Source organism: Melospiza georgiana, chromosome 1 (genome assembly GCF_028018845.1).
Source record: "Melospiza georgiana isolate bMelGeo1 chromosome 1, bMelGeo1.pri, whole genome shotgun sequence".
Lineage (NCBI taxonomy): Eukaryota > Metazoa > Chordata > Aves > Passeriformes > Passerellidae > Melospiza > Melospiza georgiana.
In genome coordinates, this window is record NC_080430.1 from 1094482 (window position 1) to 1118998 (window position 24517).

The 24517-nt window shown below is 56.2% G+C and overlaps 2 protein-coding genes across 3 annotated transcripts; one reads left to right on the forward strand and one right to left on the reverse strand.

Moving 5' to 3' along the window:
* Nucleotides 1-6426: 6426 nt before the first annotated feature.
* LOC131096829 (zinc finger protein 282-like) lies at nucleotides 6427-17123 on the reverse strand. 2 transcript variants are annotated; one of them, XM_058045467.1, is made up of 10 exons: nucleotides 16744-17123; nucleotides 16144-16273; nucleotides 15821-15922; nucleotides 15297-15392; nucleotides 14920-15036; nucleotides 11354-11467; nucleotides 10186-10278; nucleotides 9538-9654; nucleotides 9266-9376; nucleotides 6427-7678 (listed from the first exon to the last, which is right to left on the reverse strand). In XM_058045467.1, exons 1-10 carry the CDS (start codon nucleotides 17059-17061, stop codon nucleotides 6699-6701), a joined length of 2178 nt encoding a protein of 725 aa, XP_057901450.1. In that variant the 5' UTR covers nucleotides 17062-17123; the 3' UTR covers nucleotides 6427-6698. The 2 variants fall into 2 exon arrangements, with proteins under 2 accessions (XP_057901450.1, XP_057901441.1); XM_058045458.1 differs by having other exon boundaries at nucleotides 14920-15039.
* A 2006-nt stretch (nucleotides 17124-19129) lies between these two features.
* Nucleotides 19130-24406, forward strand: LOC131090506 (zinc finger protein 777-like). Its single transcript, XM_058035929.1, has 6 exons — nucleotides 19130-19354; nucleotides 19782-19920; nucleotides 20799-20909; nucleotides 21259-21903; nucleotides 22012-22134; nucleotides 22560-24406. The coding sequence occupies exons 1-6, from the start codon at nucleotides 19130-19132 to the stop codon at nucleotides 23888-23890; spliced, it is 2574 nt and encodes an 857-aa protein (XP_057891912.1). The 3' UTR covers nucleotides 23891-24406.
* Nucleotides 24407-24517: the final 111 nt, after the last annotated feature.

Sequence of the window (24517 nt, forward strand, 5' to 3'; positions counted from 1 at the left end):
CGGGGCTGAACTTCCCACAGGAGCTCCCCACGGAGAGGAGCCAGGTCTGTCCCGACTGCTTCAAGTCGACGATCTGAGAAGGAAAAAAAGCTTTAAAATCAGCTTAATGCCCACTGAATATGCAGATTTACATTTAATTAACCCTTGTGTTATGCACAGAGTGAGCTTAGTTTATTTGTGATTTCACAGTGAGTTTTGTTCATTTGTGTATCCACAAGAGACACCGAGCTCCAAAGGTCATCCAGCACACACAGCACAGGGCTGAGAGACAAATAATTCCCAAAACCTGAAAGTTTGCGGTGTACCAAGAGCTCTCCCATCATATCAGAGGAGAGTCTCAGGGGTGTCAATCAGGGAGGAGATCTTTGGACAGGAACACTGAAAAAGGGGATAAACCATCCAGGGATCGTGCTGCACCCTGCTCCGAAGAGGAGATCCCAAGGTTTGAGGATGCCCAGGGTTAAAAAGAATCAAGGATCAGAAGGTCCAAAAAAAGCTCACAGAGCCTGATTATTAAATTAAACACTCAGGGTGGAGATTGGTACTTCTGCCCTTATCTTCTGAGAGAATGTAATGAGAGAAATAAAAGAATAAAAGAAAAGAGGGAGATCAGATGGCAGAGGGAAGGAAATCACCAATCCCGGCTCCAGCACTAATCCTGTCCCGAGGGCACATTCTCACAGGTAAATTTTCCCCGCCCTGGAATTAGGTTTCTCCTTTTATATGTAAATGGTGAGGATGCACAGTCCCTTCTCCCAGAGCTTTCTGGAAAGGGCCTTTGGGGCTCTTGATCACCTCTCCTGGACCAGTCTCCGGCTGACACTCTGTGCCCCTTTCCCGATCCCATTCCTTTTCCCTCTGCCCTTATCTCCCTGGGGCAGAAGGGAAGCGGCCCCTGGAGGTGCAGCCCCACCTCCGTGTTCCTCCTTTCTCCAACCACATCCTTTTTAAACTGCTGCTTACGGGACTGTGGGACACAGCAGCACATCAGCTCCTTGGGGCCCAGGTGTCCCCAGGTCCCCAGCACGGGGAGGGCAGGGACACTTTGGGGTGAGGCCAGAAGGGGCCACGGAGCTGCTGCAGGGCTGGAGCCAGGCTGGGAGAGCTGGGAATGTTCATCTGGAGAGGAGAAGCTCCAGGGAGAGCTCAGAGCCCCTGGCAGGGCCTGAAGGAGCTCCAGGAGAGCTGGAGAGGGACTGGGGACAAGGCATGGAGGGACGGGACACAGGGAATGGCTTTAGCTGAAGGAGATGTGGGATATTGTCAAGGCTGTGAGGGTGGGGAGGGCCTGACACAGGCTGTCCAGAGAAGCTGTGGATGTTCCCTGGAACGTCCAAGGCCAGGCTGGACGGGGCTTGGAGCAATCTCGGACAGTGGAAGGTGTCCCCGCTCATGGCACCGGATGAACTTCCAGGTCCCTTTTAACACCGCTCCAGGCCAGCCCGGCTTTCACCGCCTGCACATGCCCGGGCTGTCTGTGCCTCTCTCGCCGTCCCACAGCCGTGGGGGAGCGGGTAGCGGCGCTGCCATCGGGGGCCCGGGGCCCTCGGGAAGGCGCCGCAGGGCGAGGCCGGACACGGCTCCGCACCCGGGGAGCGCCGCGAGACCCCCGCGCCGCCATCTTCCTCCCCTCAGCCGCGCCGAGCCGCAGCAGCCAATCACAGGCGGCGCCCGGCAGCAGCAGCCAATCGGAGCTCAGCCCTGACCATTTCCCTCACGCCATTGGCCTGCGGGTCCGCCCAGCCCCCGGCGCGCTGTGGCCGCCACGAGGAGAGGGCGGGAGGGACGCTCATCCCCATTGGTCAGCGCGCGGGGACAGCAGGGCGTTGATTGGACGAGACGGGAAGGGAGGCGGAGATTGGGACGGCGTCCGCCCGTTGTCACGGCAACGGCAGCGCGGCGGAAACCGCGGGAGCCTCCGCCGAGCACCGGCCGCGGGTAAGCAGCGGAGCCCCGGCACTCCTCACCGAGCACCGGCCGCGGGTAAGCAGCGGAGCCCCGGGACTCCTCACCGAGCACCGGCCGTGGGTCGGGAGCGGAGCCCCGGGACTCCTCACCGAGCACCGGCCGCGGGTCGGGAGCGGAGCCCCGGGACTCCTCACCGAGCACCGGCCGTGGGTCGGGAGCGGAGCCCCGGGACTCCTCACCGAGCACCGGCCGTGGGTCGGGAGAGGAGCACCGGGACTCCTTACCGAACACCGGCCGCGGGTCGGGAGCGGAGCACCGGGACTCCTTACCGGTGAGACGCGGGATTCGCCGTCTCGGAGCGCGGTCTCGGGCCGGGGGAGCGGAGGGACTCTCCCCCTGGATCGCAGGCGGACCCCGGGACCGGCCTCCGCCGCCCCGCCCGTTTCATCCCAATGCAAAGATGCCTCGAAACCTGGGATTTGTGGAGTGGCAGCCGCTCAGTTCCTCCTCTGGCTTCAGCCTCGCTCCTCCCTTCCCCTCCCGCAGCAGAATGACCCGTGGCACTTGACAATTTTAATTAAAACCCCTGAAATTTCCAGCCAACGAATCAAACATCCAGACAAAACTCAAGCACAAATACGCACGCAAAAAAGCTCCTTGAAGGAAGTTTCCTTAAAGTTAAAGGAGCTCTGACCACAAACAGGCTCTTTCCTCACTCTGTTTCTCTATTTTTTCCCCACGGTGCAGGTGACAGGTGACAAATCTAGAATCTTATTAATAAATCGTGTCCTTACAAGGCCACGACACAACCTGAACACGAGCAGAAGGGCTCGGAAGGAGGATGTTTAATGAGCAGTGCCGCGTCCCGCTCCAAGGCGAGGGAAATTCCTCAGGCGTGGAGATGCCCCGGGTCCAAAAGGAATGACAGAGGGTCCCGAAAGAGCGACCAAGTTTGATTAGTAAATGATCGACTTGGCATGGAAATTGCCATGAGTTAGCACCTGATCTTCTATTAGTAAATGAAAAAGGAAGGAGGGGCGAAGGGAGAGGTGAGGGAACGTCACCAGTCCTGGCTCCAGCGCCGACCCGGGTGTCCAGGGTGTGCAGGGTCCCGAGGGTGCTGTGGGGACACCTTCTTATGGGTAAATTTTCCCCGCCCCGGCATCAGGTTTCCCCCTTCCCATGCAAATGAGGGAGTGTGCGCAATCCTGCTATTGCTGGACCGCTCTGGAATTGGGTCGGGGGGCTTTCAGGGCCGTGGTGATCTCGATGCTCCCCTGCAGATCTCCCAAATGAGGCAGTGTGCGCAATCCCGCTGTGCTGGACCGCTCTGGAATTGGGTCGGGGGGCTTTCAGGGGCCGTGGTGATCTCGATGCTCCCCTGCAGATCTCCCAAATGAGGGAGTGTGCGCAATCCTGCTATTGCTGGACCGCTCTGGAATTGGGTCGGGGGCTTTGAGGGGCCGTGGTGATCTCGATGCTCCCCTGCAGATCTCCCAAATGAGGGAGTGTGCGCAATCCTGCTATTGCTGGACCCCGCTGGAATTGGGTCGGGGGGCTTTCAGGGCCGTGGTGATCTCGATGCTCCCCTGCAGATCTCCCAAATGAGGGAGTGTGCGCAATCCTGCTATTGCTGGACCGCTCTGGAATTGGCTCGGGGGGCTTTGAGGGGCCGTGGTGATCTCGATGCTCCCCTGCAGATCTCCCTGCTCCCTTCCCCGCTGGCCTTGTCCCGTGTTTGTCGCGTCTCCGCGTCCCCAGAGGGAGCTGAACAGCACCGGCCCATGCGCCGTGCCCTCCTCTCCAACCACATCCCGTTCTACCCCGCTCCTTATCAGCGTTTAGGGCACAGCTTTAACTCCTTGGAGCCTTAGCTGCTACAAGTGCTCAGATTAGAACGGGATGGGAACTCGGGGTGATGCCGAGAACCGAGGTGAGGCCATTCCTTACCTCCTCCAGCACCCCCCGAACCTCCCGGAGTCGGGAAATGGCTGATGAAAAGCCATTTCAGAGCTCCATCAGAGCCAGGTTCATTTGCAAGAGCATCCCGGGCCCTGGGGAGGGAAACAATCCGGAGCCAGGCTGGGAACTGCCCGAGCTTTGCATAACAAAGGGCACAGCGAGGGACACAGCAGGAGCCGCTCATCCCGCATTTTCTGTTTAGCGGGTGAGGTGAGAAAAGCCCGGAGAGGGGGTGGGATTCCTTTGTTTGGGTCCCAGCATGGAGGCACCACCTTGAGCCGCTCCCCTGCCGTTGTATCAAGGTTAAATTATTGCGAGGATGCAGCTGGCCGAGGCTCTGCAATGGGAAATCTGAGATGGAGACGGTGAGGAAAGCTGGGTGAGATCAAGCACGGACCCATGGGCTCACAGGAGCCGGTCCCAGCTCAGGTAATGCTCAGCTGTGGCTCCACAGTGGCTCCTGGATGGGCATGCAGGGAAATTTCCTTAATAGCCACACATCCAGCAAGGGGAATCTTATCCATGCAGCCAGAATAATGGCCTGGATATTCGCATTTCAGCTGGTTCTTGTCAACAATTAATAAAAATTTTTAATAGACACGGGAGCACAATTTCCAGCATTAACACAGCAGCATGCTGGTGTAGGACCCGGAGGGCAAAGAGTTAAAATCCCTGGAGCAAATCCCCCTGTGCCAAACTCAGGGTAATTTATGGCTCCTGGGCAAGAAGCAGCAATCTGCCAACCTTAACCCCAAACGAATTCCAGAGGCTACAGGGCACTGACTCCACATAGTACCTGTGTTCCTTGATTTAAAACTAAAGTACCACGATGGCAAATTCCTGATGTGGCAGGAATGGGAATTTCTGGAGCTGAGCTGGTCCCAGTAGGAGCTGTGGGTCCCAACACCGTGTGGGCAGTGCCCTGGGGTGCACCATCCCGGGCACCAAGGAGTTAAAGTGCTGCTGTGTCCCAAACCTGGGTAACAAGGGACAAATTGAAAGAGGACATGGCTGCAGAGGGGGACCCTCTGAAATTTTCAGCCCCTCTGATATTTCCAGTTTTGGGCTTGTCTTCCTCCTTTTCTTCCTTAAATCTTTCTGCAGTTGCTCAGTTTTCACTGACAGCAATAATTCAGCTCTTTCCCTCTCTTTCATTTCCTCTCTGGGCTATAATTTCTCTCTACCACGCTTTTCCCTACCTAAATTCTCAAATAAATCTCTTTGCCTGCATTTTTCTGAAGCAAGTGGAGTCCCAGGCTGGTCATTTTTCAGGCCCAGGTTTATCATTCTGGGTTCTGTAGAAGGCCAGGAGATAAAGGGCCGTGTCTCAGCTGTGGAGCCAGCCAAGGACTGTTGTGTGAGACACTGAATGGGGAAGGATGGGATGTGGCTGGAAAAGAGGGGCACACGGAGCAGGGACAGCTTTTTTGGGACATTTTGGGACAAAAACCCTTGTTCTGGCTCCTGGAGATAAGCACAGCATGCACAGCACAGGGCAGGGAGTGTCCAACAAAGGCTGATCAATCAGGGGGGATCAAAACCACCAGAGGCCCCCTGATCCATTTCTAAGAGGATCCAGAGTCATGGGCTGTGTCTGCTGAATTGTTTGCATCAAAGTGAAAAAAGCAGCCCCAGGGTGTGGAAAACGTGGCTGTAAAAGGGTGACCCAGGGCTCACAGGGCACCTCTGGGATCCTGAACACAGCTGGAATCATGCTGGAGCCAGGACTGGTGATGTCCTTCCCTTTGTCTCTCTGATCTCCCTCTCTCTTTCCTCTTTTCTTTTACCTTTTTATTTCTCTTCTACCAGAAGGGCAAAATATACCAATTCCCATGCTGAGAGTGGGATTTGCTGCTAGAACTTTTTGTGAGCTTTTCTGGGCCCTTCTGACACCTGTCGTTCCTTTTTGACCATGGGCATGTACAAACCTTGAGAGTTTCTTTCCTCCTGGGAGTGGGGCAGAGCTGGGGGAGGAGGCTGCAGGAGCAGAGCTGCCCTTACCTCCACCCAGCAGATCCTGTTATCAGTGCTTGGGACACAGCAGCTCATTAACTCTGTGTTTCCCAGCTTTCTGCAGCATCTCCACGGTCTGCTTGCAAAGGATTTGGGAAACTGAACAAACACAGAAGTCTGTGAACAATGTGGCAGAAGAAATGCAAGACAACTTTAAAAGGCTGTGCAGAATTAAAACCATATTCCAGGCTCCCTGGCCAACCTACAGCTCCCAGGAAGGATCTCAGCCTTCAGGAATTCTCCCTTGGGGCTCAGCATCGAGGAGCCCCAGGATGTGAGTGGGAATGAGCTGCCTCCCTGGCTCTGCAGCCTTCTCTCTGTTTGCCACAGAAGAAAGAGGCTTCCTCCTACAGCCACAGGGGCAACACTTCCTTTCCCAAAGCACCTCACCCAAGTGTGTGTTTCCTGACAGGGTTTCACTCCTTAGTGGACAATCAATACCTTTAACTCACTTGTTCCCAGCCCAGGCACTCGTTAGTGGACAATCAATATCTTTAACTCACTCGTTGCCAGCCCAGGCCAAGGACTCCGGATTCCTGGGACAACATTTTGGATACATTTTGGATCATTTCTCTCTATTCAGACAACTCTTCTTTGTAACACACATCGCAAATTGTTCCACGTCAAGGTGGTTTCTCTCCCACACAGCCAGCAGTCCCTCCGAACTGCACCTCCCCAAACCCACAGGCACTGGTGAATGCTGTCTAACACAAAACAACCCCCAGCCAGCTCCCTTTTCCCGGGAGAGGCTCGGGATGGCTGCAGCACAGCCTCCTCCTGCCGTCAGGGTGTGTCACAGCGCTGGGGGTGCTGTCCTATATGGAATGCATCACGGAGCCCCTGATGTTCCCGCAGGGCCAGCTGACCAGCGGCACGTGGGTGTCCTGCATGTGACCCTCCTGGTGCTTCAGCAGGCTCCTCTTGAGCACAAACCTCTTGCTGCAGAGGGGACACTGGAAAAGCCTCTCCCCCGTGTGCCGGCGCTGGTGGTTCAGCAGGTAATCCTTCCTCCTGTAGGTTTTGTCACACTTGGAGCACTTGTAGGGCCTCTCTCCGGTGTGACTGGTCTGGTGCCTCACCAGCCACGAGTGGCACACAAAGTTTTTCCCGCAGTCGCTGCAAATGTAGGATTTGCCCCGGGCCTGGCTCTGCTGCTGGGCAGGGCTGCCCCGGGCCAGGGGCGGCTCCCAGCAGGGGCTGGACCCCGAGGTGTCCGTGGGGAAGCTCTCCTCGTTTTCAGCAGCCTCCTCTGTGCCCAGGCTGGCCCTGCCCGGGCCTGGGGGAGTCTCTCTGCACTCAGGGTGGGATCCTGGCCCCTCACAGGGCAGGGGAGCAGCTCCAGGGCCCATTCCCTTGTCTCCAAGGTTCATTCCCTTGTCTCCAAGGTTCATTCCCTTCTCTCCAAGGTTCATTCCCTTCTCTGCCAGGCCCACTCCCGTCTCTCCTGGGTGTGGGTGCAGCAGAGGGAACATCCTCTCATATGTGGGGCCTGGAAATATCTCCCCTTCTCCCTGCAGGTCCTGCTGTGGGCAGCTTCTCTCACACCTGTACATACAGGGCCTCTTCTCCAGGCTCTTTTCCTGAGCACAAAAGAAATCGTACTGAGCATCACCTCCAAGGCTGTTCCCATTCCCTGTGGGGGCTGTTTCCATCATTTCTGAATTCCACTGACTGTCCCATGTCACTCCATGGCTGGGATCTTTGGGGAACACCTCTCCCGGCCTTCCCGGTACCTCTAAGTCACAGGTCTTGCTCTCCAAGGAATTTGCTGGATGGTCCCTCTTCAAACTTTCATCTGAAACAGAGATTTCAGAGATTTTTAATTCAGGAGTCCCCTTAGGAATGTCCCTCCCAGCCCAAAGCCACATCTTTAATAATGAGGGAGGAACAAAGTACCAGCATCCACTGAAACAAAAATTCTATTTTAAGAAGGACTTTTTTCAACTGTATTTTTAAAAATCTACATAAAAAATGACTGCTGCAGTTTCAGATTCAGCCTCTCAGACAGATAACAGAGCAGACACTGTCCCACCTCAGCGTTCCCAGCTGCTCTCCAGACACTCTCCTGAGCATCTCCAGGAGCAGGGTCCAAGCAGGGCCCTGAGCTGGCTCAGCAAATCACAGAACTGTGGGATCCCCTGAGCTGGGAGACAGCCACAAGGATGGAGCCCAACCCCTGGCCCTGCATGGACACCCCAACAATCCCACCCCATGCCTGAGAGTGTTTCCAAAGGCTCCCTGAGCTCTGGCAGCCTTGGGGCTGTGCCCATTCCTTGGGGAGCCTGTTCAGTGCCCAACCATTCCCTTGGGGAAGAACCTTTTCCTGATATCCAACCTAAACCTCCTCTCCTGGGCTTATTAGAAGCCCTCTCTGCTCCCAGGAACTTGTGCTGTCCAATGAGCACCTGTTTTTTGGTGAAAAGCCTCAGAACCTATCTGTGTTGCCTGAATAACAACCCAAGTGGAGTAACATTTTTGTTATGGAACTTTCAAAGAAAGTCACTGACTCAAATTGCAGCCAGGATGGAAAATCACTGATTAAAGCCCACTCTCCTGCAACCCTATAAACTGAGGTACAAAGTGAGACCCACAGAGCTCCCAATTCCCAGAAAATCAAGGAATGTGTGTCCCAAACACTGATAACTGGATGGCCATGGAGCCATGAGAAAGAACAAGATGTGCTGGAGAAGGGGGTGCCATGTGCAGACAGGGCAGCAATTTCTGGGACAAACACCCTTGCTGTAGCTCCTGGAGACAAGCACAACACAGAGCAAAGGCAGGAATGAGGTCAGGAAGTGGGAATGAATTACAGGGAGGGGGGATCAAGACCACCAAAAATCCCCAAAGCCTCCAAACCATTTCCAGAAATGCCTGGAAGAACAGACAGCATGGGAAGTGAGAAACTTGTCCTCAGGGCAGGGAACTCTGGCCATGAAAAGGAGTGAGGGTGCCATCCCTCCCCTCATCCACATTGCTGACAAAGACATCAAACACAGTGGCCCCAGCATGTCCCCAGCCCTGGGGACACCACTGGCCACCAGCAGATGTCCCTCCCTTGCCCAGCACTGTGGGCCCAGCCCTGAGCCAGGTATTTATCCAGATAAGAGCAGCACAAACTTGATCCATGCAGCTCTGGGCCTGCCTCAACACAAGCCCAAGCCAGTGCCTCTGACAGCTTTTGGCTGGCTCAGGAGGGAAAGAGCCTCTTCAGCCTCTTCAGACAGAACCCAAAATTTCTGTGACCAAATATTAACCAGCAAACTGAGGTTTGTCCCAGTTCTCTCATGGTTACATTGTGAGGTTGTGACATTTCATACAGTATTAAAAATACTCTAAACTGGATTTACTGTCCCCAGAATCCCAGCTGAAATCCATTACTGACCTGTGCTTGGATCTGCAGAGATTTCCTCTTTCTGCAAGTCCTGTTGTTCAGAGCAGGGTGGCTCCTCTTGTTTAATCCACGATGAAACACCCCTTGCATAAGTCTGAAATCCTGTTCGTTGGGGAGAATTTACACAACTGAGAAACACCCGGGGAAGGCACAAAGCCTGGACAATTTGGGAATGCACAAAGGTAACAAAGCAGCAGGGAAAGCACGACAGGAAGAGCCAATAAGGGGCAATTCCTGCAGTGGAGTTTTTGGCAGATCCTCACCTGTGGCAGGATCTCTCTGGAGGTGCTCACCCTCTGTGCCTGGCAGCTCCCTGGCATCCACCTCGCTGCCATTCCTGGTCTGACTGGATGCCTCAGGCTCGTAAAATCCTCGCTGTGCTGAGGGAAGAAGTCCAGGAGAAGTGTATCATACCTGCCTAAACCCGGGATTTCACAAGGCTGAAAACCTGCTCTGGTAAGTACAATTCTAGTGGAGCCAACAGGCAGCACCACTACCTTTGTAAAGAGTGAGGAAAATCTGCAAAGCAGAGCAGCTGATTTGTAAAACAAAGAGGTTCCAAGTGAGGGGGCAAAGAACAGGGCCCTGGGCTCTGCAGCCTTTCAGAGGAGTCTGTGTGCTCCTCCTTACCCAAAAAAGCCCCAAAAGGGAAAGGAGGAGGGAAAAAGCAACCTGAAGGAATTTAGGAAGAGCCACACTTGGATAAAAACCAACCATGCAGCCACAAACTCCAAAATGCCCGTGAGAAGGGAATGGGGCAACACCAGCCCTCACCTGGGGGATCTGCTGACAAGTCTGCTCAGAACTTCTTAAAGATTTGGAATACATGAGCAGAGGTGGAGAATTTAATCACACAACCTGGAATTTAATCCCTCTGTTTCATTTTCCCTCTGAGGTATGCAGTTACTCACCTGGGCAGGGCTCTGCAGGAGCTTCTGCAGCCTCCTCCTTCCGATCTGCAGTGCACAACCCTTCCTCTTGCTTAATCTGGATTATGCTGTCCTCTGTTAACAGGAACCAGTGTTATTTTAACACCATACAAAATTAATTCCAATTGTCAGCCCAGCCCAGGCAGATCTGCTCTGTTCTAGCTCACATTCCAGTTCTAGTTCCTGCTGACCAAGGCCTCTTGAACAGACCTGAAATGTTGGTTACAAAACCCTCAGCAGATGTTTGAACCTGAGAAATGCACAGAATTTTCATACAAGTGGAAACACGTTCTCCATGGCCCCAGGAGAGGCCAGAGCCACTTGAATTCTTGTCCTTGAGTTTCGTTTCTCTCTTGGTGCTGCCAGAGTTCTGTTGTTTTCTTTTCAATCCCTCTCAGTCACACACCACTTCTCACTCATCAGAGAAACACTCATGAGAACAGAGTTCTTAAAGAAATTCATTCAAGTAATGAGAAAAGAAAAAAGAAGTCTGTAGAGTAAATAAAGAAAAGCAGATGGGCTGGTGCTCTGCACCCTTACAGTGCAGACCTGGCCCAGGAACTGGAGGATTTCCCAGGAGAGAGAGAAGAAGGATGTGATGGAAGGTCCTGGAAAGGCTGGTGGGGATGGAATGCCTGACAGCAGCAGTTGGAAGACCAAACTCAGCACAGCAAGTGCCTTGGGGAGATGTTGGTCATAGAATTGTGAAATTGTTGAGGTTGGGAAAGCCTTTTAAGGTCACCGAGTCCAACCATTCCCCCACCACTGCCAAGGCCACCACTGACCATGTCCCCAAGTGCCACATCCACAGGGATTTTAAATCCCTCCAGCAATGGGGACTCCAGCACTGCCCTGGGCAGCTGGGCCAGGGCTGGACAGACTTTTTGGGGAAGGAATTTTCCCAATATCCACCCTGAGCCTCCCCTGGCCCAGCCTGAGGCCGTTCCCTCTCCTCCTGTCCCTGTTCCCTGGAGCAGAGCCAACACCCCCAGCTGTCCCCTCCTGTCAGGAGCTGTGCAGAGCCACAAGGTCCCCTCTGAGCCCCCTTTTCTCCAGGCCAAAACACCACCCACATCCCAGATGTCCCCAGATCCTGGCAGGCGCTCGGTGTCCCACATCCCTCTCCCACCATTGCCCTGACAGCACTCACCAGAGCCGGTCTCTGTGGGATTCCCTCTCACATCCCGCTCCTGGCACCTCCGGGCCCCTGGCCGGTTCCCGCCCTCCGCCGGGGCCTGGGCCTTGTGTCCAGCGGTGTCCGGCTCTGCGGGGAATGGTGGCTGAGGGGCGGCTGGGGGCACCATGGGGCTCCTTCACTGCCCACCGTGACCCCGGCCACCCTTGTCCACAGCACTCCATGAGGGAACAGGGTCCCCCTCAGAGCCGTGAGGGTTGGGGTCCACCCAGAGCCATATGGGACTGGGGTTCTACCCAGAGCCATGAGGGAACAGGGTCCCCCTCAGAGCTGTGAGGGATCAGGGTTCACCCAGAGCCATGAGGGAACAGGATCCTCAGAGCTGTGAGGGATTGGGGTTCAGCCCAGAACCATGAGGGAACAGGATCCCCCTCAGAGCCTTGAGGGATTTGGGTTCAGCCCAGAGCTGTCAGGGAACAGGATCCCCCTCAGAGCTGTGAGGGATCAGGGTCCACCCAGAGCCATGAGGGAACAGGGTCCCCCTCAGAGCTGTGAGGGACTGGGGTCCACCCAGAACCATGAGGGGACAGAGTGCTCAGAGCCATGAGGGATTGGGGTCCACTCAGAACCATGAGGGAACAGGAACCTCCCTCAGAGCCATGAGGGACTGGGGTTCAGCCCAGAGCTGTCAGGGAACAGGATCCCCCTCAGAGCTGTGAGGGATCAGGGTCCACCCAGAGCCATGAGGGAACAGGATCCTCAGAGCTGTGAGGGATTGGGGTCCACCCAGAGCCATGAGGGAACAGGATCCCCCTCACAGCCATGAGGGACTGAATCCCCCTCAGAGCTGTGAGGGATTGGTGTCCACCAAGAGCCATGAGGGAACAGGATGCCCCTCACAGCCGTGATGGATTGGGGTCCACTCGGAGCTATGAGGGAACAGGGTCCCCCTCAGAGCTGTGAGGGAACAGGATCCCCCTCAGAGCCGTGAGGGATTGGGGTCCACCAAGAGCCATGAAGGAACAGGATCCCCCTCACAGCCATGAGGGAACAGGATCCTCCCTCAGAGCTGTGATGGACTGGGGTCCACTCGGAGTCATGAGGGAACAGGATGCTCAGAGAAGTGAGGGATTGGCATCCCACCCGGAGCCATGATGGAACAGGATCCTCTCTGATCCATGAGGGCCAATTTCCTTAGAGCAGTGAGGGATCGGGGCTCCACCCAGAGCCATGACAGAACAAGGTCCTCAGAGCCATGAGGGGTAAGGGGCCCACTTAGAGCTGTGAGATATCAGGGTCCCATCCAAGCTGTGAGGGGCTTGGGGATCCTCTCAGAGCTATGAAGGATTGAGGATCCTCTCAGAGCCATGAGGGAACAGGGTCTCCTCACAGCAGTGAACTGTCCCTTTCTCTGTCACTTCACATTTTGTCTTGAATTCAGGACTCTATTTTGCAATTCAAACAACACAAATCCAAAAATAGCTCAGAGATTTGCTACAAATACATGTATTTGTCTCTGAAATTCAGGAGAGCTGGGCTGGAACAGAGAAACTGACTGACTGTAAAATATTGCATCATCTCTGATATCAAAGGCAGCTTCAAAAAGTGATGAAACACGGAGCATGTACAATACAGAAACAGCCCAGAAAGGGCACCTCAGATTGTTTGTAGAATAATCCAGAAGTGCTTCTGAGATCATCCCAAACAGAACTCAGGATATTCTGGTCACAAGGGAATCACAAATGTCCCTCCACTGCTTCAAAGGGCCACAACTTTCCCTCTTTATCCCAGAATACCTCCTGCTCATATGGAATCCTGGAATGGTTTGGGTGGGACCTTAAAGCTCATCCAGTGCCACTCCCTGCCATGGGCAGGGACACCTTCCACTGTCCCAGGCTGCTCCAAACCCTGTCCAACTTTTCCTTGGGCACTGCCAGGGATCCAGGGGCAGCTTCTCTGGGCACTCTGTGCCAGGGCCTGCCCACCCTCAGCCAGGAATTCCTTCCCAATAACCCACCTAACCCAGCCCTCTGCCAGCAGGAAGTCTTTGCCTCAATATTATCCTGCAATTTAGGGCACAAATAATATTTTTTAAAATTAAGGTATAAAATGTTTTAATCCAAGTTCAAACTGGACCCAAACACAGAGTGCAATTTTCCCTCTTTCTGTACTAAACCAAAATTTTACGGAGAGTTCTAAACTCATTTGTTCCTGAGTGAGGTCTGACCAAGCAGATTGTGACTGGAAGTTGGTTTCTGTCTCCAACAATTAAATCCACAGGAGATGAAATGCAGCAGGAGCCCCAACAGTTCCATTGTCATGACACCATCGAGTCAAGAGGTTGGGTGTCTCCATGACATCTTAATGTGAAATGAACTGCTGATTTCATGGATTTCCTTGGGAGGGAAAAACTCCATTCAAGTCATCTGACAGTTCACAGAACCCATGGATTCTTGGATAAGAGCAAGCTAAAAATGCTCTTCACAACTGAACATTTTGACTGAAAGCCCAAATTTTATGCTGAACCAGAAAGCACAAACTTCTCCATGGGAAACTGATTTCTGTGTGACCTAAACAATAATGAGGTCATTATTATTTAGGTGTTTTGATTTGTTAGTTCTGTTTATTTTCAAGTTCTCTCCTCTCCACCCTCCATATTTGGGTCTCAATTTCTCTATAAATTGCAATATTCTACCTCTCTTGTGACAGCACTCACAGGGACTCTGGAGGGCAACAACCCCCCTGAACTCATGCTCCAGGACAAACAGCTGCTGTCAAACACAAGTGAAATTCACCAAGAAATAAAAAAAAGAAAAACCAAACTTAAAACAAACTAAACATTTTTTCTGTCCCTGGACTAAACCCATCACGACCACAACACTGAAAATGTTTTGCTGGCTGCAGGATTGACGTAATCTGGGTGAGAATTGTATTGTGAGCTTATTTATGCTCTGTTTTTAGACATTTTTACACTTCAGGTCTGTTTGGATCTTGGATACACACGGAGAACCATTCTCCTGCTCAGGTTCCACCACAGTATTGAAAAACAATTAAAAACAATTGAACACCATGGGGTTTTTCTGATTTGAGGTCAACTTCTGTCTCTCCATCCATAAGGTACAATACTACAAACTACCATTTACAGCTGGTAAAATTATGTGAAAAATAAAAAAAAAAGATTGAAAGAAAGCATTTAGAGCTTCACAGGCTTAATGCTATTTTTATTAAGAATCAAGTCTTTACTGCTGCAAATTTAATCACCATTTTTCAAATAGACAGAAACAAGCTCCCTGCCTTGAATTGTTCTCAACTTAATGATTCCTCGTATTCCAAAGGATTCGTTCTAGGTATGCCAGAATCCTCACGTGCGGTTCCTCATTCTCCCAGCTCTTTCACCTTCCCAAAAATAAAACTCTCCCAGGCTTCCTGCCCACTCCCCACCTCAGCCCCAACAGGGCTCCTTCTGTTTCCCAGTGCCTCCCCTCAGCCCCCACATCCCAGCACACTGTCCCACAGCAGGAATGTCAGGGATTCCCACGCCCCCAGCAGCACAGGGCGCTGTGGGATCGCTCACAACTCACCCACACCAAGCTCAGAGAACTCCACACCCTCCATGGCTCCCTTCTCCTTTGCATGTGGCTCTTCCTCCTCTTCCTGCTTCACGGTGACAGCAAAGCTCTGCTCTGGAATGCTGCTGTCTGCTGAGGAAAAGAGGAAACTCCTTTACTGGGAAAGAGGAGACTCCTTTACTGGTTATCACAGCCCCACTGGACTCCTCCTCTGCTGCTCCAGAAGTTTGTGCCCACTCACCCACTCTGATGCTACACATAACCTTCAGCACCTTCCATTCCTGCTCCTGGGAGCTCTGCTCTGCCCTGCAGGGAAGGGGTTCCCCCTGCTCCCCCAGTTCCAGAGGGTTCTCCACAACCTCGAGGCCAGGCCTGTCCACAACACTCACCATGGCCAGGTTCAGCCAGCCCTGCTCTTCCCTCCTGGTTTTCCTGCGCTTCTCTGCTGTCCCAGCTGCTCACGTTCAGTTCAAACAGCAGAGCCTCTGCCAATGCCAGAAATCATGGAATCAGATCACAGAACCCCAGGAGGGTCTGGGTTAAACCTGTCCCACCCTCTGCCACGGACAGGAATACCTTCCCTTATTCCAGATTGCTCCAAGCCCTGTCCAACCTGACCTTGGACACTTCCAGGGATCCAGGGGCAACCACAGGGCAATCTGTGCCAGGGCCTCACCATCCTCACAGCCAAGAAGTGAGGATATGACGCAAGTCTTCCTTGTAATCCTTAAAATCAAACCTGTCACACTTTTTTATCACTCTCTGTTACTTCCCCAGATCCTGCTCCTTTTGAGATCCAGAAGTTCCCTCAGAGCAAACCAGGACAACCACTTTGTGCCAGCCTCTGTGTGGTGACAGCACCACACGACCCTCACCCTCAGGATTAAAGCTTTGATTCATCCCTGGCCTGCACCTGGTTCTGCTGGGATCTCTCCAGGAGGCGCCTCCTCCTCACTGCAGGGCGCTTCTCCTCCCTGGAGCCGGGACAGGAGGGCAGGTTCGGAGATGACATCGTCTGACAGGGAACAGAGAAAGGAACGAATGTTTCTGTGCTGTACCCACAGGGAGGAACACACCCAAAACCAGCTCCAGCAGCTACAACACACGGCTGGGCAGCACAGAGAGTCCTCAAACACAGGCAGCGGGCTCACTGTGTTCCCACAAATCTGCTTCCCACGTCTGGGAAAGATTCCCTAACCAGAAAGTGCTGATAAGCGACGCAACAGCAACACTCACCCAGCAGGACCAGGGCTTCTCTCTTCCCTGTCAGCACCTTTCCATACAGCTCCCTCTGCCACTCCTCCAGGTTCTCCCATTCCTGAGTGGAAAAGCCGGTGGCATCGTTTTCCAACGCCACAGCCGGGGCCTGCAATCCCAAAAGTGACACTCAGCACAGCTCCTGGAACACAGGGAATCCTACTCCCTACTTATCCCTGCTACCAGGTGTCAGGGAAAGAAAATTCCTGCCTCGGGGCATCCTCTGGACACTGAGAGTAACACTTTGGAGCTTTGCTAAACTTAGCGAGATGAACTGTGTATTCCACGATATTCTTACTTCCCCCTGGAGCCTGATCCCAATGGGGACCTCAGAGTGGGGAAGAACTTCCCGCTGTTGGTAAAAACGTGACAGCCCATCCTTTTGTAGGGAAAACCAGCTGAATCTAACAATACGCAGGAGAATCACTTCCTGCTTCGTGCCTTGGCACGACAGGGGACAGAAGAAATCTCGGCAGAGATCGTGGAATGATTTCCATGGCGGAAAGCTGAGGTGAGGAGCAGAGGAACCTCCGCGCTGTCCCTGTCCCCCCCCAGGCCCCTTAAAGACCCATCCGATACCTTGGGGGCCTCCAGCCCGGGGGGCAGCCGCAGGATCCAGAGATTCCTGTTCTTCAGCAGGTTCTCCATGTTCTCCAGGCGCTTCTGGAGCCGCCCGTACTCCTGGACGAGGGTGCCCAGCGCCGCGCACTTGCTCTCCAGCTGGTTCCCGAACTCCCCGACCATTTTCTCGCAGTCCTGGTGCTTCTTCTCGCTGTTCCCGGCGCGGTGCTCCAGGCTGAAGAGTCGGGACGCGTGTGCGGCCACGCTGCGCTCCAGCGCCTGCACGGCCGCCACCACGGTCCACAGCGAGATGGTGCTGCCGCCCGCCAGCTCCATCGCCGCACCGGGAACGGCGGAGCGCAGGGACGGGCTGCGCCGCCGGGGCTGCCCAAGGCACACGGCGGCCCGGGAGAGCCTCGCCTCGGCCGCCGCACACCGGGGCCGGCCCGCTCCTTCCCGGGCCTCCGCACCGGAGCTGGAGCTCTCCGCTCCGCTCGGACCGGCCCTCGCCCGCCGCCGCTGCTGCGCTGCCCCGCCGCCGCCTTTCCTTCCCTTGCCGCCAAGAAGCGCCGCTTCCTCTTCCTCCTCCGCTTCCGCCGCCGCCACAGCGGCCCCCGCCGGCCGGCAGCCCCCGCAGTGATTGACAGCTGTCAGTCACCGGCAAGGGGCCGATGATGATCGCAGTGGCAGGAAACGCTCCCGGGGTTCCACCGCAGCGGCGCTTCCCCGCAGGACACGGAATCCCGGAATTCCTGAATGGAAGGGACCACAGTGGGTCACTGGTGGCACCTCCCTGCTCCAGCAGGGCCATCCCAGAGCACAGGGCTCAGGAATACATCCTGACAGGTCTGGGATATCCCCGGTGAGGGAGATCCCACAGCCTCTCTGCTCTGTGCTCAGGGCTGGGCACTGCCCAGGGCAGAAGTTCTGCCTCCTGTGCCGGGAGAATTCCTGGGATCAGTCCCTGCCCGTGGCCCTGGTGCCACAGCTGGGTCCCCGGAGCAGAGTCTGGGCCTGCTCTGCCCCTCCTTGCACCCAGGGACAGCCAGGGACAGCCAGGGACAGCCAGGGACACCCAGGGCTGAGGGCCCCTCTCACTGGGGCTCCTCTCCAGGCTGAGCAGCCCCAGCTCCCTCAGCCTTTCCTGGGCACACAGATGCTCCAGGCCCTTGCTCAGCTCCAGCAGCTCCTGTCCCTGCTGTGCTGAGGAGCCAGAGCTGGACACAGCACCCAGAGGTGTCTCCAGGGCTGAGCACATGGGCAGGATTGTCCCCGACCTGCTGGGAATGCTCTTCCCAATGCACCCGGGATCCCATTGGCCCCTTTCCCCCAGCACACTCTGTTGGCTCAGGGACAGCTCATTGTCACCCAGGACCCCAGCTCCTTCCCCTTCCATCTATCCATCCAACCCCCAGCCTGTGCAGGTACCTGGGGTTGTTCCTCCCCAGCCGCAGCACCTACACTTGCCCTTGTTGAATTCTAGAAATTTCCCCTCTGCCCATCACTCCAATGTGCCGAGGTCCCTCTGAGGGGCCACACAGCCCTCGGGGTGCTCAGCCACTCCTCCCAGCTTTGAGCCCTCAGCGGCCCCTTCACCCAGGCCAGCGATGAAGCAGGCAAACAACAGCGAGCCCAGCAGAGCCCGTCCTGCAGCCACACCCCGTGCCATCACCCCCGACCCTCCGGGAGCTGCCACTCAGCTGCTTCCCAACCCATCCCACCGCCCATCCATCCATCCATCCATCCATCAATGCATCCAACCAACTCATCCCTCCGGGGGCTCGGTGCCGCCCTCCCAGCCCATCCCATCCCTCCATCCATCCAACCAACCCACCCACCCCTAGAGGAGCTTGGTGCCGCCCTCCCAACCCAACCCATCCCACGGTCCGTCCATCCATCCATCCATCCATCCATCCATCCATCCATCCATCCATCCATCCATCCATCCATCCATCCATCCATCCATCCATCCATCCATCCATCCATCCATCCATCCATCCATCCATCCATCCATCCATCCATCCATCCATCCATCCATCCATCCATCCATCCATCCATCCATCCATCCATCCATCCAACCAACCAACCAACCAACCAACCAACCAACCAACCCACCCCTCCAGCAGCTCGGTGCCGCCCTCCCAACCCATCCCACCGTCCATCCCTCCCTCCATCCATCCAACCAATTCATCCCTCCAGGAACTTGGCACCGCCCTCCCAGCCCATCCCACCCCCCTCTCCATCCATCCAACCAACCCACCCCTCCGGGGGCTCGGTACCGCCCTCCCAGCCCATCCCACCCCCCTCTCCATCCAGCCCACCCTCCCCGCTGCGCTCGGAGCCGCCCCTCCGGCGGCGTGTCCCGTCCCGCGCGGTCCCGCCCCGGCCGCGGCGGCGCGGGGCCATGGCGGAGCTCCCGGCGCGCCTCGAGGCGCTGGAGCGGCGGATGGAGCGGGCGGAGGCGGCGCTGCGGGAGCTGCCCCTCGCCGCCCTGCAGCTCCACGGGGTGAGAGCCGCGATGGGCGAGCCGGGGGAGCGAGCAGGGCTCGCTGGTGGGGCTGAGGGTGAGACCGAGGAGGGCTGGGAGTGGGATGGGGGAGTCGCTTATGGGGTCATTGTGGGGCCGGAGGTTGGCAGTGAGGCTGGGGGAGCACTGAGGGGCTGGTGGGAGGTTCAAGGGGAGGCTGGGCGTCGCTTTTGGGGCTGTTGGAAGGAGGGTTGGTGGCTGGGAGGGAGCCTGGGGGTCGCCTGTGGGGCTCTGGAGGGCTGGGAGCGGTTCGGGAGCCCCCTGAGGGGGCTGCGGGGGGGTTCAGAGGCGGGATGGGAATCCAGTGGATTCCCGGCTGGCCGGGAGCAGCTCGGGTGGCTCCTCAGGGGGCAGCAGTGGGTTTCGGGAAAGTGGGGATGAATCCAGTGGGCTGCTGGGAGCAGGCTGGTTTAGGAGACTGGGAATAAACAAGGGGGACTCCGTACGGGGGTTTGGGAGCTATTGAAGGGCTGGGGGGGGTCTGAGGGTCTGGGAGTTGTTCGGGGTCGCTGCCCCGTCCCCATCCCAGCCGGTGCTGCAGGTCCCGGTGCGGTTCGAGGATGTGGCAGTGCGGTTCAGCCGGCAGGAGTGGGCAAGCCTGGACGAGGGACAGAAGGAAATGTACCGGAGCGTCATGGAAGGCAACTACGAGATGCTGGTGTCCCTGTGTAGGCTGCGTTTGCGCCGGTTTGGCAGCCCCAGGGAGCTCTCTGGGGGTCCTTTCTCTGCCTCTTTGCCTTTTGCTGCAATCTCCAGCTCTCAGATAATCCTCCCTTTCCCCTGTCCCCTCCGGCAGCGTTTGGAGCATGGCAGGGAGTCGAAGGACAGGGTAGTAAGTGCTTGGTGTCTTTTCCTTGTGGAGAAGAGGTCCATTGTTGGTGTTGTCATCTCCCTGGGTTGTCACCCCCAAAATTCTCTGCCTGGGACACCCTTTTCTATGAGAATTTCCCCTACAATCCAACCTGAACCTCCCCTTGAAGCTGTTTCCTCTTGTCCCGTTCCCTGGGAGCAGGTCCTGATTCCCTCCTGGCTGCACCCTCCTGTCAGGAGCTGTGCAGAGGCAGAAGGTCCCCCCTGAGCCTCCTTTTCTCCAGGCTGAACCCCCCAGCTCCTGGTGCTCTGTTCCCTTCCCTGGACATGCTCCAGCCCCTCAAGGTCTTCCTTGGCATGAGGGGCCCGGAGTTGCCCCCAGGATTCAAGGTGGCCCCTCAGCAGTGCCCTCATGCAGTCAAGAGTCTCACAATTCCCTTCCCATCATTCAGGGTATTTTCCTATCTGCAAGGTGAATTTCTGGGGGAACAGGGGATTCTGTAGCAGGCCCAGAGCAAGGATGGGTTTTCATGCAGTTGTTCCCAGGGGACTGTCAGAGGCTGCTTTCCATACTCCCTGTCAGCTCTGCCTGCTGTTTCCTGTCTGTGTCCATAACTCCCGTCGTGGCCGCGGTTGCAGATGAAGTTTCTGGGGTTGGGACTGGCTCTGTTGCCCAGCTGTGGGTGCAGAGTCCCTGTCCCATCATGTTCCTGATGTGTGTCCTGCTCTTGCCCAGACTCTGCCCTGTCCAAGCCCGAACTGTTACTGCAGCTGGAAAGTGAAGAGCTGAGCACGCCGCCAGAATCAGAGACAGAGGCAGAAGAGATGTCCCCAGAGCTGGCTGTAGGTGGGTGTCACTGGGTTCCTTCTGTGCCACCAGCTTCTGGCTGCTCACTGGGACCGTGAATCTCAGAATTTTGGGTTTGGGTTGAGAGGAATCTTAAAGCTCATCTCTTTCCAAGCCCCTGCCATGGGCAGGGACACCTTGCACTAGTGCAGGTTGCTCCAAGCCTTTTCCAACCTGGGACACCTCACAAGGACTGGGAGGTGTCCGCTGTGAGGGAACACCTGCTGGGACATGTGGATAGCCTGGAGCCCCTGCCCCATCAGCTGCTGGGTGTGAGGGATCCTGACACCCTCTGGAATGGGATTTTTCACTGGCTGCTGGTGAATCCAAATGTCCTTGTCCTCCACAGAGCCAGCCCGACAGAACTGCACCAGCGATGATGCACTGCTGGAGACAGAGACAATGGACAGGGGCTGCAGGGAGCCAGAGGAAAGCGGGAATGTGGCAGAGAAAAGTGAGAACCTGGTGGAGGAAAGCTGGGGCCTAGTGGAGATAAGAGGGAACGTGATAAAGGAAATCTGGGATGTGGCAGAGGAAAACAGGAGCTCAGCAGAGGAAAACAAGAGCCAGGCAGAGGAAAACAAGAGCCAGGCAGAGGAAAACAGAAGCCAAGCAGAGGATAACAGGAGCCAAGCAGAGGAAAACAGGAGCTCAGCAGAGGAAAACAGGAGCTCAGCAGAGGAAAACAGGAGCTCAGCAGAGGAAAACAGGAGCCAAGCAGAGGAAAACAGGAGCTCAGCAGAGGAAAACAAGAGCCAGGCAGAGGAAAACAGGAGCTCAGCAGAGGAAATCAAGAGCCAAGCAGAGGAAATCAAGAGCCAAGCAGAGGAAATCAAGAGCCAAGCAGAGGAAATCAAGAGCCAAGCAGAGGATAACAGGAGCTCAGCAGAGGGTAACAGGAGCCCAGCAAAAGAAAGTGGGAACCCAGCAGAGGAGACTGAGAACCTGATGGAGGAAAGCAGTAGCCCAGTGGTCCCAGAGAACTGCAGCACACGTGAGTGCCTGGCAAACTGTGCTGCTGCTGCTGCTGCTGCTGTGAGGGGTCCTGGAGCCCTGCCTGGCTGTTCCTTACCCACCTTCCTCCCTGCTCTTGCCCTCACAGCACCTGTCCCTCTGGAAGCCCCTGCTGTCCCGGCGGATCTCAGCCAGCCAAGATCCCCTCCCTGCCTGCTGCCCGTGCACTGCCAGGACGCCGTGGCTCAGAACAGTCCTCCCCCTGCAGCAGGTACTGGGGCAGAACCCTTCGCCCTCCTTGGTGGGGCCAGCAGCTTGGGGGGGTCTATTGGGCCTCTATCTGGGCTTGGGGCTTCCAGCAAAGGGAAGCAAATCGTGTTACCAGCCCTGAAACTGTTTGGGTTATGGCATGGCATCGGGGCACCTGCCCAGACCAGCCCCGGGGTGGTTGTCAGAGTCCCTTGTCCCCCTGGGTGATGTTTCCACCTCAGACTGTCCTGGGGTGTCTATGGGGATCAGCTCTGGCTGTTCTTGGCTTTTACACAGTCCAGAGACTGAGCTGGAAGAGGAGAGTGGGGCTGGGACTTGTGCTAGCTGGGAACAGGGCAGGAAGTGAGGGAGGGTGGGAGCAAAGCCCTTTGCTTTTCATGCCTTAAAACCATGTTTAAAATGATTGGATTCTATAAAAATTCCCAGGAGATGCTGAAGCGGGGATCCCGATGGAGGTGCCACAGGAGGAGGTTGCTGCAGAGAATCTGTCAATGCCCAAAACACCCTCCAAGGGTCAAGAAGAGGACAAGGGTCATGAAGAGGAGGCCATGAAAGATCCATGGAATACTGGCCAAGATCTGGTGGCCGACATTCCTGAAGAACCAGGAAAGGAGGTGGCACCAGATGTCCACAAGATGACAGAACAGGCAGATCCCAGCCCAGGGGAGCCAGAGAAGGACTCCTGCGTGGGCCGGCCCGTGCCCTGGCAGCGAAATTCCGCCCGGGAATTTTACTCCTGCCCCATCTGCAGGAAAACCTTCCTGCTGAAGATCAACCTCCTGATCCACCAGCGTGGCCACACCAACTGGGTGCCCTATGTCTGCGTCCACTGCGACCGCAAGTTCATGTCCAAGAAGAAAATCAGGCGGCACCTGCGCGCCTGGGCGGCCAACGGGACGTGCCAGCCCTCGGAGCTGGAGGTGTGTCCCAGCCAGGTGCCATTCCCAGCGTCCCATCCCCAAACCTGGCCAGCTAATGGCATGTACCAGGCCTCAAAGCCGGAGGAGTGTCCCAGCAGGACGCCGTGCCCAACATCCCAGCCCCAAACCTGGGCACCCAATGGCTCCTGCCAGCCTTTGGATGCAAATGGATGTCCCAGCCAAGGGATGCCATGCCCAACATCCCAGCCTCAAGCCTGGGCACCCAATGGCCCCTGCCAGCCCTTGGATGCAAAGGCATGTCCCAGCCAGGGGCCATGCCCATCATCCCAGTGCCCAACATCCCAGCCCCAAACCTGGGCAGCCAATGGCACCTGCCAGGCCTCAAAGCCGGAGGAGTGTCCCAGCCAGAGCCTGTGCCCGTCCTCGCAGCCACAAACCCCGAGCAGGGACTGTGGCACGGTGTGGCAGGAGCCCGGCCCTGCCCGGTGCTCGCTGCCACCTGGAAAAGTGATGTACACGTGCACCGAGTGCCGGGAGAGCTTCTCCAACCAGGTGTTCCTGACGGTGCACCAGCGCCGGCACTCGGGCCACCACCTCATCCTGTGTCCCTGCTGCAACCGCAGCTTCACCTGGGTCTCGGACTTCGTCCGGCAGCACTGGATGCTCATGGGCGTCCGGCCCCACCAGTGTGGCATCTGCCAGAAGACCTTCAAGAGGTTCTCCCACCTCAAGGCCCACCAGAGGATCCACAGGCGGCAGGAGCGGCCGTTCGCCTGCGCCAACCCGGGGCCCGTTGTGGCGGCTCCCGCGGCAGGGGACGGGGTGGGAAGCCAGGCTGTGACCCCCCAGGGATGGGGCCCTGCTGTGGGACCTTGAGGTGACCTCCCGGAATGGGAGGCTGCTGTTGGAGCTCAGGGTGTACACACAGGGGTGGGGGAAACTGCTGCTGAAATTCGAGGTGACCTCCCAGAGACGTGAGGTGACCTCCCACGATGCTGCTGATGACTTTGAGGTGACGTCCCGGACACAGGGTGCTGCTGATGGACTTTAAATTGAGATCCCTAGGATAGGAGGCTGCTGTCTTATCTTGAGGTGAAGAATGGGATGGTGCTGCCGATGGGCATTAAGGTGTCCTCTCAGGAATGGGATACGTGATGAACCTTGCTGCTGTTGAACCTTGAGGTGTCCTCCCGAGAACAGGATGGTGCTACCTAGACTGAAATGACTCCCAGGGATGCAATGCTGCTGCTGGATTTTGAAGTGACCTGGGGACTGGAGGCCGCTGTCAGACCTTCTCCCCTCTATCCCTGTCCAGATGAAGGCTGGAACATGGACAACATTTTCTGGCTCCCCTGCCCTGGTGTGGGGACGGGGGGCACCGGCCCAGCCCATGTGAGGGGGCTCCTTGTTCCCAAGCCCTGGTGGGTGGGTGGGATGCTGGGAGTGGGTCCCTTTTCTGGAGAGTGCCAATAGATGCTGTAGAAACCAGGCTGCTGCACGTGG